This window comes from Carcharhinus amblyrhynchos, unplaced genomic scaffold (genome assembly GCF_965287045.1).
Source record: "Carcharhinus amblyrhynchos unplaced genomic scaffold, sCarAmb.v2.hapA scaffold_39, whole genome shotgun sequence".
In the NCBI taxonomy this organism is placed as follows: Eukaryota; Metazoa; Chordata; class Chondrichthyes; order Carcharhiniformes; family Carcharhinidae; genus Carcharhinus; species Carcharhinus amblyrhynchos.
Genome location: NW_027649780.1, coordinates 287,130 through 301,435, shown reverse-complemented (window position 1 = coordinate 301,435; position 14,306 = coordinate 287,130). Strand labels below are relative to the sequence as shown.

At 50.3% G+C, this 14,306-nt stretch overlaps 1 protein-coding gene across 1 annotated transcript in view; it reads left to right on the top strand.

Moving 5' to 3' along the window:
* Positions 1-9,860, top strand: part of LOC145363504 (FH1/FH2 domain-containing protein 3-like) — a 41,617-nt gene extending 31,757 nt beyond the window's left edge. Inside the window, exons 11-12 of the mRNA XM_080218700.1 lie at positions 4,563-4,743; positions 9,614-9,860. Of these exons, the coding sequence (XP_080074826.1) occupies positions 4,563-4,743; positions 9,614-9,642 (210 nt within the window). The 3' untranslated portion in view covers positions 9,643-9,860. The remainder of the gene's footprint in view (positions 1-4,562; positions 4,744-9,613) is intronic.
* The last annotated feature ends 4,446 nt before the right edge of the window (positions 9,861-14,306 follow it).

Below are 14,306 nucleotides of genomic sequence, written 5' to 3'. Positions count from 1 at the left end.
AGAGAGATGCAAAGAGAGCGAAAAGCAGAGGGGGGCAGGGAGAAAAAGAGAGAGACGCAGAGAGCAAGTGACACAGAAAGAGGAACTGAGAAAGAGAGATTTATATAGTGAGGAGATAACTATGTAGAAACAACAAGAAAAATTGTGAACCAGACGGGGAATTTGACAGTGGAAAAATGAAGTCAGTATTGTTAGGAGAATATTATCTGGGAAGACAAGACGTGGAAGCAAACAGAAGAGGGAACTTTATCTAATCATCTGCTGTACCTGTCCTGGGAGTGTTTGATGGGGACAATGTAGAGGGAGCTTTACTCTGTATCTAACCCCGTGCTGTACCTGTCCTGGGAGTGTTTGATGGGGACAATGTAGAGGGAGCTTTACTCTGTATCTAACCCCGTGCTGTACCTGTCCTGGGAGTGTTTGATGGGGACAATGTAGAGGGAGCTTTACTCTGTATCTAACCCCGTGCTGTACCTGTCCTGGGAGTGTTTGATGGGGGGACAGTGTAGAGGGAGCTTTACTCTGTATCTAACCCCGTGCTGTATCTGTCCTGGGAATGTTTGATGGGGGGACAGTGTAGAGGGAGCTTTATTCTGTATCTAACCCCGTGCTGTATCTGTCCTGGGAGTGTTTGATGGGGACAGTGTAGAGGGAGCTTTACTCTGTATCTAACCCCGTGCTGTACCTGTCCTGGGAGTGTTTAATGGGGGGACAGTGTAGAGGGAGCTTTACTCTGTATCTAACCCCGTGCTGTACCTGTCCTGGGAGTGTTTGATGGGGGGACAGTGTAGAGGGAGCATTACTCTGTATCTAACCCCGTGCTGTACCTGTCCTGGGAGTGTTTGATGGGGGGACAGTGTAGAGGGAGCTTTACTCTGTATCTAACCCCATGCTGTACCTGTCCTGGGAGTGTTTGATGGGGGACAGTGTAGAGGGAGCTTTACTCTGTATCGAACCCCGTGCTGTACCTGCCCTGGGAGTGTTTGATGGGGGGACAGTGTAGAGGGAGCTTTACTCTGTATCTAACCCCGTGCTGTACCTGTCCTGGGAGTGTTTGATGGGGACAGTGTAGAGGGAGCTTTACTCTGTATCTAACCCCGTGCTGTACCTGTCATAGAACATAGAACATTACAGCGCAGAACAGGCCCTTCGGCCCACGATGTTGCACCGACCAGTTAAAAAACAATGACCCACTAACCTAAACCAATCCCTTTTTGTCCATAAACCTATCCACGGGTCTCTTAAACGCCCCCAAACTAGGCGCACTTACAACCGCAGCAGGCAGGGCATTCCAATCCCTCACCACCCTCTGGGTAAAGAACCTACCCCTGACATCCGTCCTATAACTACACCCCCTTAATTTAAAGCCATGCCTCCTCGTGCTAGCTTTCTCCATCCGAGGAAAAAGGCTATCACTGTCCACCCTATCTAAACCTCTAATCATCTTATATGTTTCAATAAGATCCCCTCTTAGCCGCCTTCTTTCCAGTGAAAACAACCCCAAATCCCTCAGTCTCTCCTCATAGGACCTCCCCTCCACGCCAGGCAACATCCTGGTAAACCTCCTCTGCACCCTCTCCAAAGCCTCCACATCCTTCCTGTAATGTGGGGACCAGAACTGCACACAGTACTCCAAGTGCGGCCGCACCAGAGTTGTGTACAGTTGCAACATGACGCTGCGACTCCTAAATTCAATCCCCCTACCAATAAACGCCAAGACACCGTATACCTTCTTAACAACCCTATCTACTTGATTCCCAACTTTCAGGGATCTATGTACACATACACCTAGATCCCTCTGTTCATCCACACTATTCAAAGTCCTCCCGTTAGCCCTATACTCGACACATCTGTTATTCCTACCAAAGTGAATTACCTCACACTTCTCCGCATTAAACTCCATCCGCCACCTCTCGGCCCAGCTCTGCAACCTGTCTAAGTCTTCCTGCAAACTATGACACCCTTCCTCACAATCTACCGCACCTCCGACTTTGGTGTCATCAGCAAATTTACTAATCCACCCAACTATACCCTCATCCAGATCATTAATAAAAATAAAAAATTTCCTCATAAGGTCTTCCCACCATACCAGGCAAAATCCTGGTAAACCTCCTCTGCACCCTTTCCAATGCCTCCACATCCTTCTTATAATGCGGCGACCAGAACTGAATGCATTACTCCAAGTGCGGCCGCACCAGAGTTTTGTACAGTTGTAACATGACCTCATGGCTCCGAAATTCAATCCCTCTACCAATAAAAGCTAATACACCGTACGCCTTCTTAACAACCTTATCAACCTGGGTGCCAACTTTCAGGGAGCTATGCACATGGACCCCGAGATCTCTCTGCTCGTCAACACTACTAAGAGTCCTTCCATTAGCCCTATATTCTGTACTCCTGTTACTCTTACCAAAGTGAATCACCTCACACTTTTCTGTATTAAACTCCATCTGCCACCTCTCGGCCCAGCTCTGCAGCTTATCTATGTCCCTCTGCAAACTGTAACATCCATCCTCACTGTCTACAACTCCTCCAACTTTGGTGTCATCAGCAAATTTAATAACCCATCCTTCAACACCCTTATCTAGGTCATTTATAAAAATGACAAACAGCAGTGGCCCCAAAACAGATCCTTGAGGTACACCACTTGTAAGTGAACTCCAGGTTGAATATTTCCCATCAACCGCCACCCTCTGTCTTCTATCAGCTAGCCAATTCCTGATCCAAACTACTAAATCACCCTCAATCCCATCCTGGGAGTGTTTGATGGGGGACAGTGTAGAGGGAGCTTTACTCTGTATCTAACCCCGTGCTGTACCTGCCCTGGGAGTGTTTGATGGGGGGACAGTGTAGAGGGAGCTTTACTCTGTATCTAACCCCGTGCTGTACCTGTCCTGGGAGTGTTTGATGGGGGACAGTGTAGAGGGAGCTTTACTCTGTATCTAACCCCATGCTGTACCTGTCCTGGGAGTGTTTGATGGGGGGGACAGTGTAGAGGGAGCTTTACTCTGTATCTAACCCCGTGCTGTACCTGTCCTGGGAGTGTTTGATGGGGGACAGTGTAGAGGGAGCTTTACTCTGTGTCTAACCCCGTGCTGTACCTGTCCTGGGAGTGTTTGATGGGGGGACAGTGTAGAGGGAGCTTTACTCTGTATCTAACCCCGTGCTGTACCTGTCCTGGGAGTGTTTGATGGGGGGACAGTGTAGAGGGAGCATTACTCTGTATCTAACCCTGTGCTATACCTGTCCTGGGAGTGTTTGATGGGGGGACAGTGTAGAGGGAGCATTACTCTGTATCTAACCCTGTGCTATACCTGTGCTGGGAGTGTTTGATGGGGGGACAGTGTAGAGGGAGCTTTACTCTGTATCTAACCCCGTGCTGTACCTGTCCTGGGAGTGTTTGATGGGGGGACAGTGTAGAGGGAGCTTTACTCTGTATCTAACCCCGTGCTGTACCTGTCCTGGGAGTGTTTGATGGGGGGACAGTGTAGAGGGAGCTTTACTCTGTATCTAACCCCGTGCTGTACCTGTCCTGGGAGTGTTTGATGGGGGGACAGTGTAGAGGGAGCTTTACTCTGTATCTAACCCCGTGCTGTACCTGTCCTGGGAGTGTTTGATGGGGGACAGTGTAGAGGGAGCTTTACTCTGTATCTAACCCCGTGCTGTGCCTGTCCTGGGAGTGTTTGATGGGGGGGACAGTGCAGAGGGAGCTTTACTCTGTATCTAACCCCGTGCTGTACCTGTCCTGGGAGTGTTTGATGGGGGGGACAGTGTAGAGGGAGCTTTACTCTGTATCTAACCCCGTGCTGTACCTGTCCTGGGAGTGTTTGACGGGGGGGACAGTGTAGAGGGAGCTTTACTCTGTATCTAACCCCGTGCTGTACCTGTCCTGGGAGTGTTTGATGGGGGGGACAGTGTAGAGGGAGCTTTACTCTGTATCTAACCCCGTGCTGTACTTGTCCTGGGAGTGTTTGATGGGGGGGACAGTGTAGAGGGAGCTTTACTCTGTATCTAACCCCGTGCTGTACCTGCCCTGGGAGTGTTTGATGGGGGGACAGTGTAGAGGGAGCTTTAGTCTATATCTAACCCCGTGCTGTACCTGTCCTGGGAGTGTTTGATGGGGACAGTGTAGAGGGAGCTTTACTCTGTATCTAACCCCGTGCTGTACCTGTCCTGGGAGTGTTTGATGGAGGGACAGTGTAGAGGGAGCTTTACTCTGTATCTAACCCCGTGCTGTACCTGTCCTGGGAGTGTTTGATGGGGGGGACAGTGTAGAGGGAGCTTTACTCTGTATCTAACCCCGTGCTGTACCTGTCCTGGGAGTGTTTGATGGGGGGACAGTGTAGAGGGAGCTTTACTCTGTATCTAACCCCGTGCTGTACCTGTCCTGGGAGTGTTTGATGGGGGGACAGTGTAGAGGGAGCATTACTCTGTATCTAACCCTGTGCTGTACCTGTCCTGGGAGTGTTTGATGGGGGGGACAGTGTAGATCTGATCACACTGTGGCTGTGATGTTGACGTCCCTCTCTTTTCCCGGCACCTCCGCTTGCCGGTATTCCCAGGATTGTGGGCAGGCTTCCTGCCCGGATTCCCCTCTGAACGTCGCCGCAGTGATCCAAAGCATGTATCCCGAGGTGAGCCGCCAGCACCAGCACATGACGGCGGTCCTCAACACTCCGGAGCTGAGCCGGAAGTTTGACTCCAGTCTGCCACGGTCCAGGAGTAAGAAAGTGGAGAAAACGGGTAAGTGGGAATGGACATCAGCTCAGAAATTAAGTCTAGGTGGTGGCGGAATGGTAACGTTGCTGGGCTGGTCATCTAGAGAGCGGTAAGAAGTCTCACAACACCAGGCTAAAGTCCAACAGGTTTATTCGGTAGCAAAATCCACGCGCTTTCGGAGCGCTGTTCCTTCATTAGGGTCCCATGTTAGCACTGCTGCTTCACAGCTCCAGGGTCCTGGGTTCGATTCCCGGCCTCGGGTCACTGTCTGTGTGGAGTTTGCACATTCTCCCCGTGTCTGCGTGGGTTTCCTCCGGGTGCTCCGGTTTCCTCCCACAGTCCAAAGATGTGCAGGTTTGGCTGATTGGCCGTGCTAAAATTGCCCCTTAGGATGCTTAGGTTTGAGGGATTAGTGGGTATAATATCATAGATAGATCTCTACAGTGCAGAAAGAGGCCCTTCGGCCCATCGAGTCTGCACCGAACACAATCCCACCCAGGCCCTACCCCCATATCCCTACATATTATACCCACTAATCCCTCTAACCTACGCATCCCTGGACACTAAGGGGTAATTTCTTAGCACGGCCAATCAACCTAACCCGCACATCTTTGGACTGTGGGAGGAAACCGGAGCACCCGGAGGAAACCCACGCAGACACGGGGAGAATGTGCAAACTCCACACAGACAGTGACCCGAGGTGGGAATCGAACCCAGGTCCCTGGAGCTGTGAAGCAGCAGTGCTAACCCACTGTGCTACCCTGCCGCCCACCGTATATGTAGGGATATGTCGGTAAAATATGTAGGGATATGGGGGGTAGGGCCTGGGTGGGATTGTGGTCGGTACAGACTCGATGGGCTGAATGGCCTCCTTCTGCACTGTAGGATTGTATGATTTCTATATAAAGACACAAACTCAATTTACATGAATAATGATTAGAATGTGAGTCTTTACAGCTAAACAAGTCTTAAAAGTGCAGACCATGTGAGTGGAGATAGCATTAGCACAGGTTAAAGAGATGTGTATTGTCTCCAGACAGGACAGTGAGATTTTGCAAACCCAGGCAAGTCACAGGGGTTACAGATAGTGTGACATGAACCCGAGATCCCTGTTGAGACCGTCCTCGTGTGTGGAGCTTGGCAATCAGTCTCTGCTCAGCGACTCTGCGCTGTCGTGTGTCGTGAAGGCCACCTTGGAGAATGCTTACCCGAAGGTCAGAGGCCGAATGCCCATGACTGCTGAAGTGTTCGCCAACAGGAAGGGAACAGTCTTGCCTGGTGATTGTCGAGTGGTGTTCATCCATCCGTTGTCGTAGCGTCTGCACGGTCTCCCCAGTGTACCATGCTTCGGGACATCCTTTCCTGCAGCCTATCAGGTAGACAACATTGGCTGAGTTGCAAGAGTATGTACCGTGTACCTGGTGGATGGTATTCTCATGTGAGATGATGGCATCCATGTCGATGATCCGGCATGTCTTGCAGAGGTTGCTGTGGCAGGGTTGTGTGGTGTTCTGGTTACTGTTCTCCTGAAGGCTGGGTAGTTTGCTGCGAACAATGGTCTGTTTGAGGTTGTGTGATTGTTTGAACGCAAGAAGTGGGGGTGTGGGGATGGCCCTGGCGAGATGTTCATCTTCATCAATGACATGTTGAAGGCTCTGGAGAAGATGTCGTAGTTTCTCCGCTCCGGGGAAGTACTGGACGACGAAGGGTACTCTGCCCACCGTGTCCCGTGTTTGTCTTCTGAGGAGGTTGGTGTGGTTTTTTGCTGTGGTGTGTTGGAACTGTTGATCGATGAGTTGAGCGCCATATCCTGTTCTTATGAGGGCATCTTTCAGCATCTAGAGGTGTCTGTAGCCCCCACAACTTGCCTGAACTTGCAAAATCTTACGTACTGTCCTGTCTGAAGACGATACACATCTCTTTAACCAGTGCTTAACGCTCTCTCCACTCACATTGTCTGTATCTTTAAGACTCGATTAGCTGTAAAGACTCACATTCCAATCATTATTTTGTAAATTGAATTTGTGTCTATATACTCGCTGTTTGTGAACAGAACTCCCACTCACCTGATGAAGGAGCAGCGCTCCAAAAGCTTGTGATTTTGCTACCAAATAAACCTGTTGGACTTTAACCTGGTGTTTTGAGACTTCTTACTGTGTTTACCCCAATCCCAACGCCGGCATCTCCAGATCACAATTACAATCTAGAGAGCCCCAGGCTAATTCCCTGGGGTGGCAGTGTGCGGATGGGTGGGGGTGGGCAGTTGGTGGGGGGGGGGGGTGAGGTGGGGCGTGGGGAAGGTTCACAGGTTCAAATCCCGTTAACAGCAGGGGTGGGATTTAAATCTGGTGAACTGTGCAACGACAAAATCTCTCCCTCAACGTCAATGAAACGAAGGAGATAGTCATTGACTTTAGGAAGCGTAGAGGAGAACATGTCCCAATGGGGACAATGTAAAAATGGTCAAGAGCTTCAAGTTTTTAGGTGTCCAGGTCACCAACAACCTGTGCTAGTCCCCTCATGCCAACACTATAGTTAAGAAAGCCCCACCAATATCTCTACTTTCTCAGGAGGCTAAGGAAATTTGGCATGTCCACTCCAACTCTCACCAACTTCTACAGATACACCATAGAAAGCATCCTTTCTGGCTGTATCACAGCTCGGTATGGGCTTCTGCTCAGTCCAACTCCACAAGAAATTACAAAAGATTGTGAATGAAGCCCAATCCATCACTCAAACCAGCCTCCCATCCATTGACTCTGTCTACACTTCCTGTTGCCTTGGCAAAGCAGCCAGCATAATCAAGGAACATACGCACCCCGGATATTCTTTTTTTCTGTCTTCTTCTGTCAGGAAAAAGATGCAAAAGTCTGAGGATACAAACCAACTGACTCAAGAACAGCTTCTTCCCTACTGCCATCAGATTTTTGAATGGACCTGCCTCGCATTAAATTGATCTTTCTTTACACCCTAGCTATGACTGTAACACTACATTTTGCATCTCTCCTTTCCTTCTCTATGAATGGTATACTTTACCTATTCAGCGCACAAGAAACAATACACTGTTTACCAATACATGTGACAATAATAAATCAAATCAAATTTAATTAAGTAAAGTGTAGAATATGCAGCACTAATCCCAGTAATGATGACCATGGTGACGATCATGGATTGTCATTAAAAACCCATCAGATTCACTAATGTCCCACCTTTAGTGGAGGGGGAAATCTGACGTCCTTAAAGGCGACATGCGAATCCAGATGTCCCCTCTTCGCACGCACACACACACACATCTCTTCCACCCCCCCCCCCATCCCCCTCTCTGAAACAGCTGAGGGAGACCCATGCTCAGTTCTAGGGGGCAATTAGGAATGGACAAGCAATGCTGGGGCCCTATTCTCTAATGCCTTGTGCCATGAAAGAGGACAAAAAAAAAAATGACATGGTGCTGAAGTATTGAAATTGGAACAGATATTCCAGAATATCAATGGAATTGGGATCCCAGGAAAAGTCTGAGTGGTGGGAGGAGATGATAAACAGGGAAGGCTGCCTTGGAGGAGAGGGGTGATAAGGTACAGAGCCTTAGGGGGGTCTGCGGGCAAAAGATTAAGATTCAGAACATGGAGGATGGGATTCTTGTCAGCTCGCTCTTACCGGGGGCTGGGATTAGGGTCGCAGGCTGAATGGCCTCCTCCTGTTCCCCGTGTGACAGGCCGGAGAAGGGGCTGAACGGGGCCTCCTCCTGTTCCCCGTGTGACAGGCCGGAGAAGGGGCTGAACGGGGCCTCCTCCTGTTCCCCGCGTAACAGGCCGGAGAAGGGGCTGAACGGGGCCTCCTCCTGTTCCCCTTGTAACAGGCCGGAGAAGGGGCTGAACGGGGCCTCCTCCTGTTCCCCTTGTAACAGGCCGGAGAAGGGGCTGAACGGGGCCTCCTCCTGTTCCCTGTGTAACAGGCCGGAGAAGGGGCTGAACGGGGCCTCCTCCTGTTCCCCGCGTAACAGGCCGGAGAAGGGGCTGAACGGGGCCTCCTCCTGTTCCCCGCGTAACAGGCCGGAGAAGGGGCTGAACGGGGCCTCCTCCTGTTCCCCGGGTAACAGGCCGGAGAAGGGGCTGAACGGGGCCTCCTCCTGTTCCCCGGGTAACAGGCCGGAGAAGGGGCTGAACGGGGCCTCCTCCTGTTCCCCGCGTAACAGGCCGGAGAAGGGGCTGAACAGGGCCTCCTCCTGTTCCCCGTGTAACAGGCCGGAGAAGGGGCTGAACGGGGCCTCCTCCTGTTCCCCGGGTAACAGGCCGGAGAAGGGGCTGAACGGGGCCTCCTCCTGTTCCCCGTGTAACAGGCCGGAGAAGGGGCTGAACGGGGCCTCCTCCTGTTCCCCGTGTGACAGGCCGGAGAAGGGGCTGAACGGGGCCTCCTCCTGTTCCCAGTGTAACAGGCCGGAGAAGGGGCTGAACGGGGCCTCCTCCTGTTCCCCGTGTAACAGGCCGGAGAAGGGGCTGAACGGGGCCTCCTCCTGTTCCCCCGTGTAACAGGCCGGAGAAGGGGCTGAACGGGGCCTCCTCCTGTTCCCCGTGTAACAGGCCGGAGAAGGGGCTGAACGGGGCCTCCTCCTGTTCCCCGGGTAACAGGCCGGAGAAGGGGCTGAACGGGGCCTCCTCCTGTTCCCCGTGTAACAGGCCGGAGAAGGGGCTGAACGGGGCCTCCTCCTGTTCCCCGTGTAACAGGCCGGAGAAGGGGCTGAACGGGGCCTCCTCCTGTTCCCCGTGTAACAGGCCGGAGAAGGGGCTGAACGGGGCCTCCTCCTGTTCCCCGTGTAACAGGCCGGAGAAGGGGCTGAACGGGGCCTCCTCCTGTTCCCAAGTAAGCGACTAAATCCTAAGCTTTTGATCCAATGCAGGCTTCACCCAGAATAAATTTCCATGGTAACTGGGCCACCACTCTCAATGAAGGACAAAAGGTGAGAGAGAGAGAGAGAGAGAGAATGAGGCTCCAGGAAGGAGGAGTCATGAATGACACACGGAGACAAGATGGAGTGTGAAAAGTGGATGCAGACACCGTGGTACAGCTTTCTCCAGGCTTGTTTAATCTTCCTTGGTTTCCTATGTAATTATTAGGCCAGTGAGCTCAGGTCCAGGTGCTGCCCCCTCGCCACTTGTAGAGATTTGGCAATAAAATAATCCACCAGCTGTCCGAATAGTTCTTTGGGTTGTCCGTATACAACTCTGTATATAAATCCCAAACTGCTTCACTCATGTCCCACTGGTGGTGGGCATGGGAGGCCTGATCTTCCTCACTGAGTCTGGAGCTGTACACGAATCCACCTCCAATTTAAGGGGCGAGCACTGTGAGTTAGCACTGCTGCCCCAGCGTGGCCAGGGACCCGGGGTTTGACTCCCGGCTTGGGTGACTGTCTGTACGTTCTCCCCGTGTCTGCGTGGGTTTCCTCCGGGTGCTCCCGTTTCCTCCCGCAGCCCAATGACGTGCTGGTTAGCTGCATGGGGCCGTGCTAAGTTCTGCCTCTGCGTACCCGAACAGGCGCCGGAGTGTGGCTACAGTAACGGTAGCACAGTGGGTTAGCGCTGTTGCTTCACAGCTCCAGGGTCCTGGGTTCGATTCCCCGCTCGGGGTCACTGTCTGTGTGGAGTTTGCACATTCTCCCCGTGTCTGCGTGGGTTTCATCCGGGTGCTCCGGTTTTCTCCCACAGTCCAAAATGTACGGGTTAGGTTGATTGGCCGTGCTAAGAAATTGCCCCTTAGTGTCCAGGGATGTGTAGGTTAGAGGGATTAGTGGGTATAATATGTAGGGATATGGGGGTAGGGCCTGGGTGGGATTGTATTCTGTGCAGACTCGATGGGCCGAAGGGCCTCTTTCTGCACTGTAGGGTTTCTATGATTGATTAATTTGAACTTCATTGCAGTGTTAAATAAGCCTACATGTGACTAATAACTTTAAATAATTCTCGCACCCACTGTGCCTTTCATCATGTTCCTTTGCGAGATTTTATCGGTGCCGTGATGTCTGTAACCCATGTCCTCCAATTGTTACTGAAGCAAATATAATTAATGTGATGCATATTTTAACCTGGCCTAATGCAGGGTCTTGGGGTTTTATGGTCCTTTGGGGATTGCAGAGCAGAGCTTGATTTGGGATGATTGACAGGTCGGGTTATATAAGAACATAAGATAGAGGAGCAGAATTAGGCCATTCGGCCCTACTCTGCCACTTGATCATGGCTGATAAGTTTCTCAACCCCATTCTCCCACCTCTTCCCCATAACATTTGACCCCCTATACCAATCCAGAACCTAGCTACCTCTGTCTTAAATACACTCAGTGACCCAGCCTCCACAGCCCTCTGTGGCAATGAGTCCCACAGATTCACCACCCTCTGGCTGGAGAAATTCCCCATCTCTGTTCTAAAGGGCTGTCCCTTTACTCTGAGACTGTGCCCCTCAGATCATAGTCTCCCCAATTAATGGGAACATCTTTCCCCAGTCCACTCTGTCCAGGCTTTTCAGTATTCTGTAAGCTGAGGGACAGCTGTGCCTCAGAGAAAAGTTTTTAGTTCTGTTTTTCAGAGGTGAAGCTGAGATGGACAGCAGTGTTTCACCCTCTGTCTCTGGAGTTGGAGCCTCTGTTCTCTGCGTGGCAGCTTTTGGAAGTTGCCCGAAATCAAGTTTACCTCTCTTATGTCATGTGAGTGTCCGTTTAAGAAAGTTTAAAAAAAATGCAGCTTTCAGCTTCAGCAATGTCCAGAGTTGGGGTTGGGGGGGGTGGGGGTGGATCTAAGCTGTGGCAGTCAGGTGATAGGGTTTTTTTCCCTTTGGGCTTTCAGTTTCATTTTGGGGAGCGTGTTTTTGAAGTAGTTTAGCAGCAAGCTAAGAAGCAGCCTCTCTTTCCCTGTTCTGCTCTTTGTTACCTGAAGGAGAGGCTTATCCCACCTTAAAGAAGCTGTGTTTTGGGAAACAGATTTAACTACAACATCTTCACAAGGGATTTTTCAGCACTCAGCCCAGGCAGCGGGATTCCTGTATTGACCTGTGCTGCATTGTCTTTATTTTTGTGTATTTGATATTGGCTTTGGTTGGAACACATCAGAGATATTTCCTTGAGAGTTGTACATTATCGGTGTTGTTCTGTTTCTTGTTTGCAATTGTTAAAAGTTCTTGCTAATTGTCATACTATACATGTCAACAATATTTGTAATTAAACATTGTTTTTGTTAAAAGCTCCTCATGGGTCAATTGAGTCACACCTGGAGCGAAACCTCTCACGCTCATTCTAGACAAATTCAACATAAAACATTACAGGTCAGGCAAACTTAAGAGAACAACTTGAAGTGTGCAACCTGACTTGTAACGTGAGGTTTGGCTGTTTTCACGATACTTATGTACCCAACTTGGAAAACTGCTGACTTGGGTTTTTGCCCACAGGTGTTACAAAGCTGAAGATCACATTAGCATACTTGCTTTTGCATGAAGTGTAAAGAGGGGCATATGTCTGTGCTTAACATGGAACAACAGAGATGGCTAGCTGGTAGGAGTTATACTGTGACATGTTTAATCTTTGTAATTGGTAAAAGTTATGCTAATTCCTTTTAGTTATATTCTAACTTCTGTTCTTAAATAAACTTTGATGGTAAAAGCTCCCTAGTTTGAATTGTGCCTGGAGTGAAACACCTGAAGTTCACCCTAATGCCAAAGTCAAACGTAAACATTTAAGGTCTATGCTAACCTCATAAAACGCCTTGGAGTTTCTGACCTGAGACTGCCAAGTTGGTCAACTCTTTGGTGAGGCTGAGTGAGGACTCCGAGTTGATCCCTTGTTCTGGCTCCTTCCAAGGCCTGGCCTTCCCTGTTGGTTTCCGGTGTACCCCTGCCTCATTGCTTCTCTCTCCACCTCCCCAGCTCCTCTGATTTCACCTCTCTCCCCTCTTCCCCCAAACACCCATCCCACGTCTCCTCAACCCCGTCCCTCCTCCATCCTTCACCCCTATCCCTACCTCTCTGTGTCCATCCCCTCTCCCTCCAACCAGTCCAATCCACCCCCTCATTTCCCCCTTTCCCTTTGCTCCTGCTATCTTCATTCCCCTAGGTGATGGCCTGGTGGTATTATCACTGGACTATTAATCCAGAAATTCAATTAACGTTCTGGGGACCTGGGTTCAAATCCCCCCACAGCAGATGGTGCAATTTGAATTCAATAAAAAATATCTGGGATTAAGAATCTACTGATGACGGTGAAACCATTGTTGGAAAAACCCATCTGGTTCACTAATGTCCCTTTAGGGAAAGGGAAATCTGCCATCCTTACCCGGTCTGGCCTACATGTGACTCCTGGAATTAATAAAATCTGGAATTAAGAATCTACGGGTGATGGTGAAACCATTGTTGGAAAAACCCATCAGGTTCACTAATGTCCTTTACAGAAGGAAATGTAATTTAGGATGGCACAGTGGGTTAACACTGCTGTCTCACAGCTCCAGGGACCTGGGTTCCATTCCAGGCTTGGGTCACTGTCTGTGTGAAGTTTGTACATTCTCCCCATGTCTGCGTGGGTTTCCTCCGGGTGCTCCAGTTTCCTCTCACAGTCCAAAGATGTGCGGGTTAGGTGCACTGGCCATGCTAAATTGTCCCTTAGTGTCCCAGGAGGGACTAGTGGGGTTACAGGGATAGGGCCTGGGTGGGATTGTAGTAGGTGCAGGCTCAATGGGTCGAATGGCCTCCTTCTGCACCGTAGAGATTCCATGATTGGGTTTCTATGAAATCTGCCATCCTTACCTGGTCTGACCTATATGTGACTCCAGAGCCACAGAGCAATATGATTGATTCTCAACTGCCCTCCAAAAGCAGCTAGGGATGGACAATAAATGCTGGACCCAGCCAGCGATGCCCATGTTCCACAAAGGAATAAAAAAAAGGAAACCTTTTGCTGGTTATGACCGACTGTGTCCGTCAAACGCTCCCCCTGCCATTCCCAATACAATTACCCTTTGCCCTATAGCTCTTGTTTGATTTGTGGATGACCCTAGACCACAGGATGATGGGTAGTTCATGATCTGCTATGTAAAATATGCCACACAAGTGCCAGGCAATGACTATCTCCAACAAGAGAGAATTGAATCATTGCCCCTTGACATTTAATGGCTTTACTATCAGTGAATCCTTCCACTGTCAACATCCTGATCAGGAACTGGACCAGACCCAGCCACATAAATACTGCAGCTACAAGGGCAGGTCAGAGGCTGGAAGTAACTCACCTCCTGACTCCCCGTAAAGCCTGTCCATCATCTACAAGGCACAAGTCAGGAGTGTGATGGAAAACTCTCTGCTTGCCTGGATGAGCGGCTCTGACAACACTCGAGAAGCTCGACACCATCCAGGACGAAGCAACCCCGCTTTCATGGGCACCCCATCCACAAACATTCGCTCCCTCCACCACCCACACACAGTGTGTGTGTACCGTCTACAAGAAGAAGTCTCGTAACATCAGGTTAAAGTCCAACAGGTTTATTTGGAATCACGGAGCGGATTAGACGACTCACCTGAAGGAGCAGCGCTCTGAAAGCTCATGATTGCAAATAAACCTGG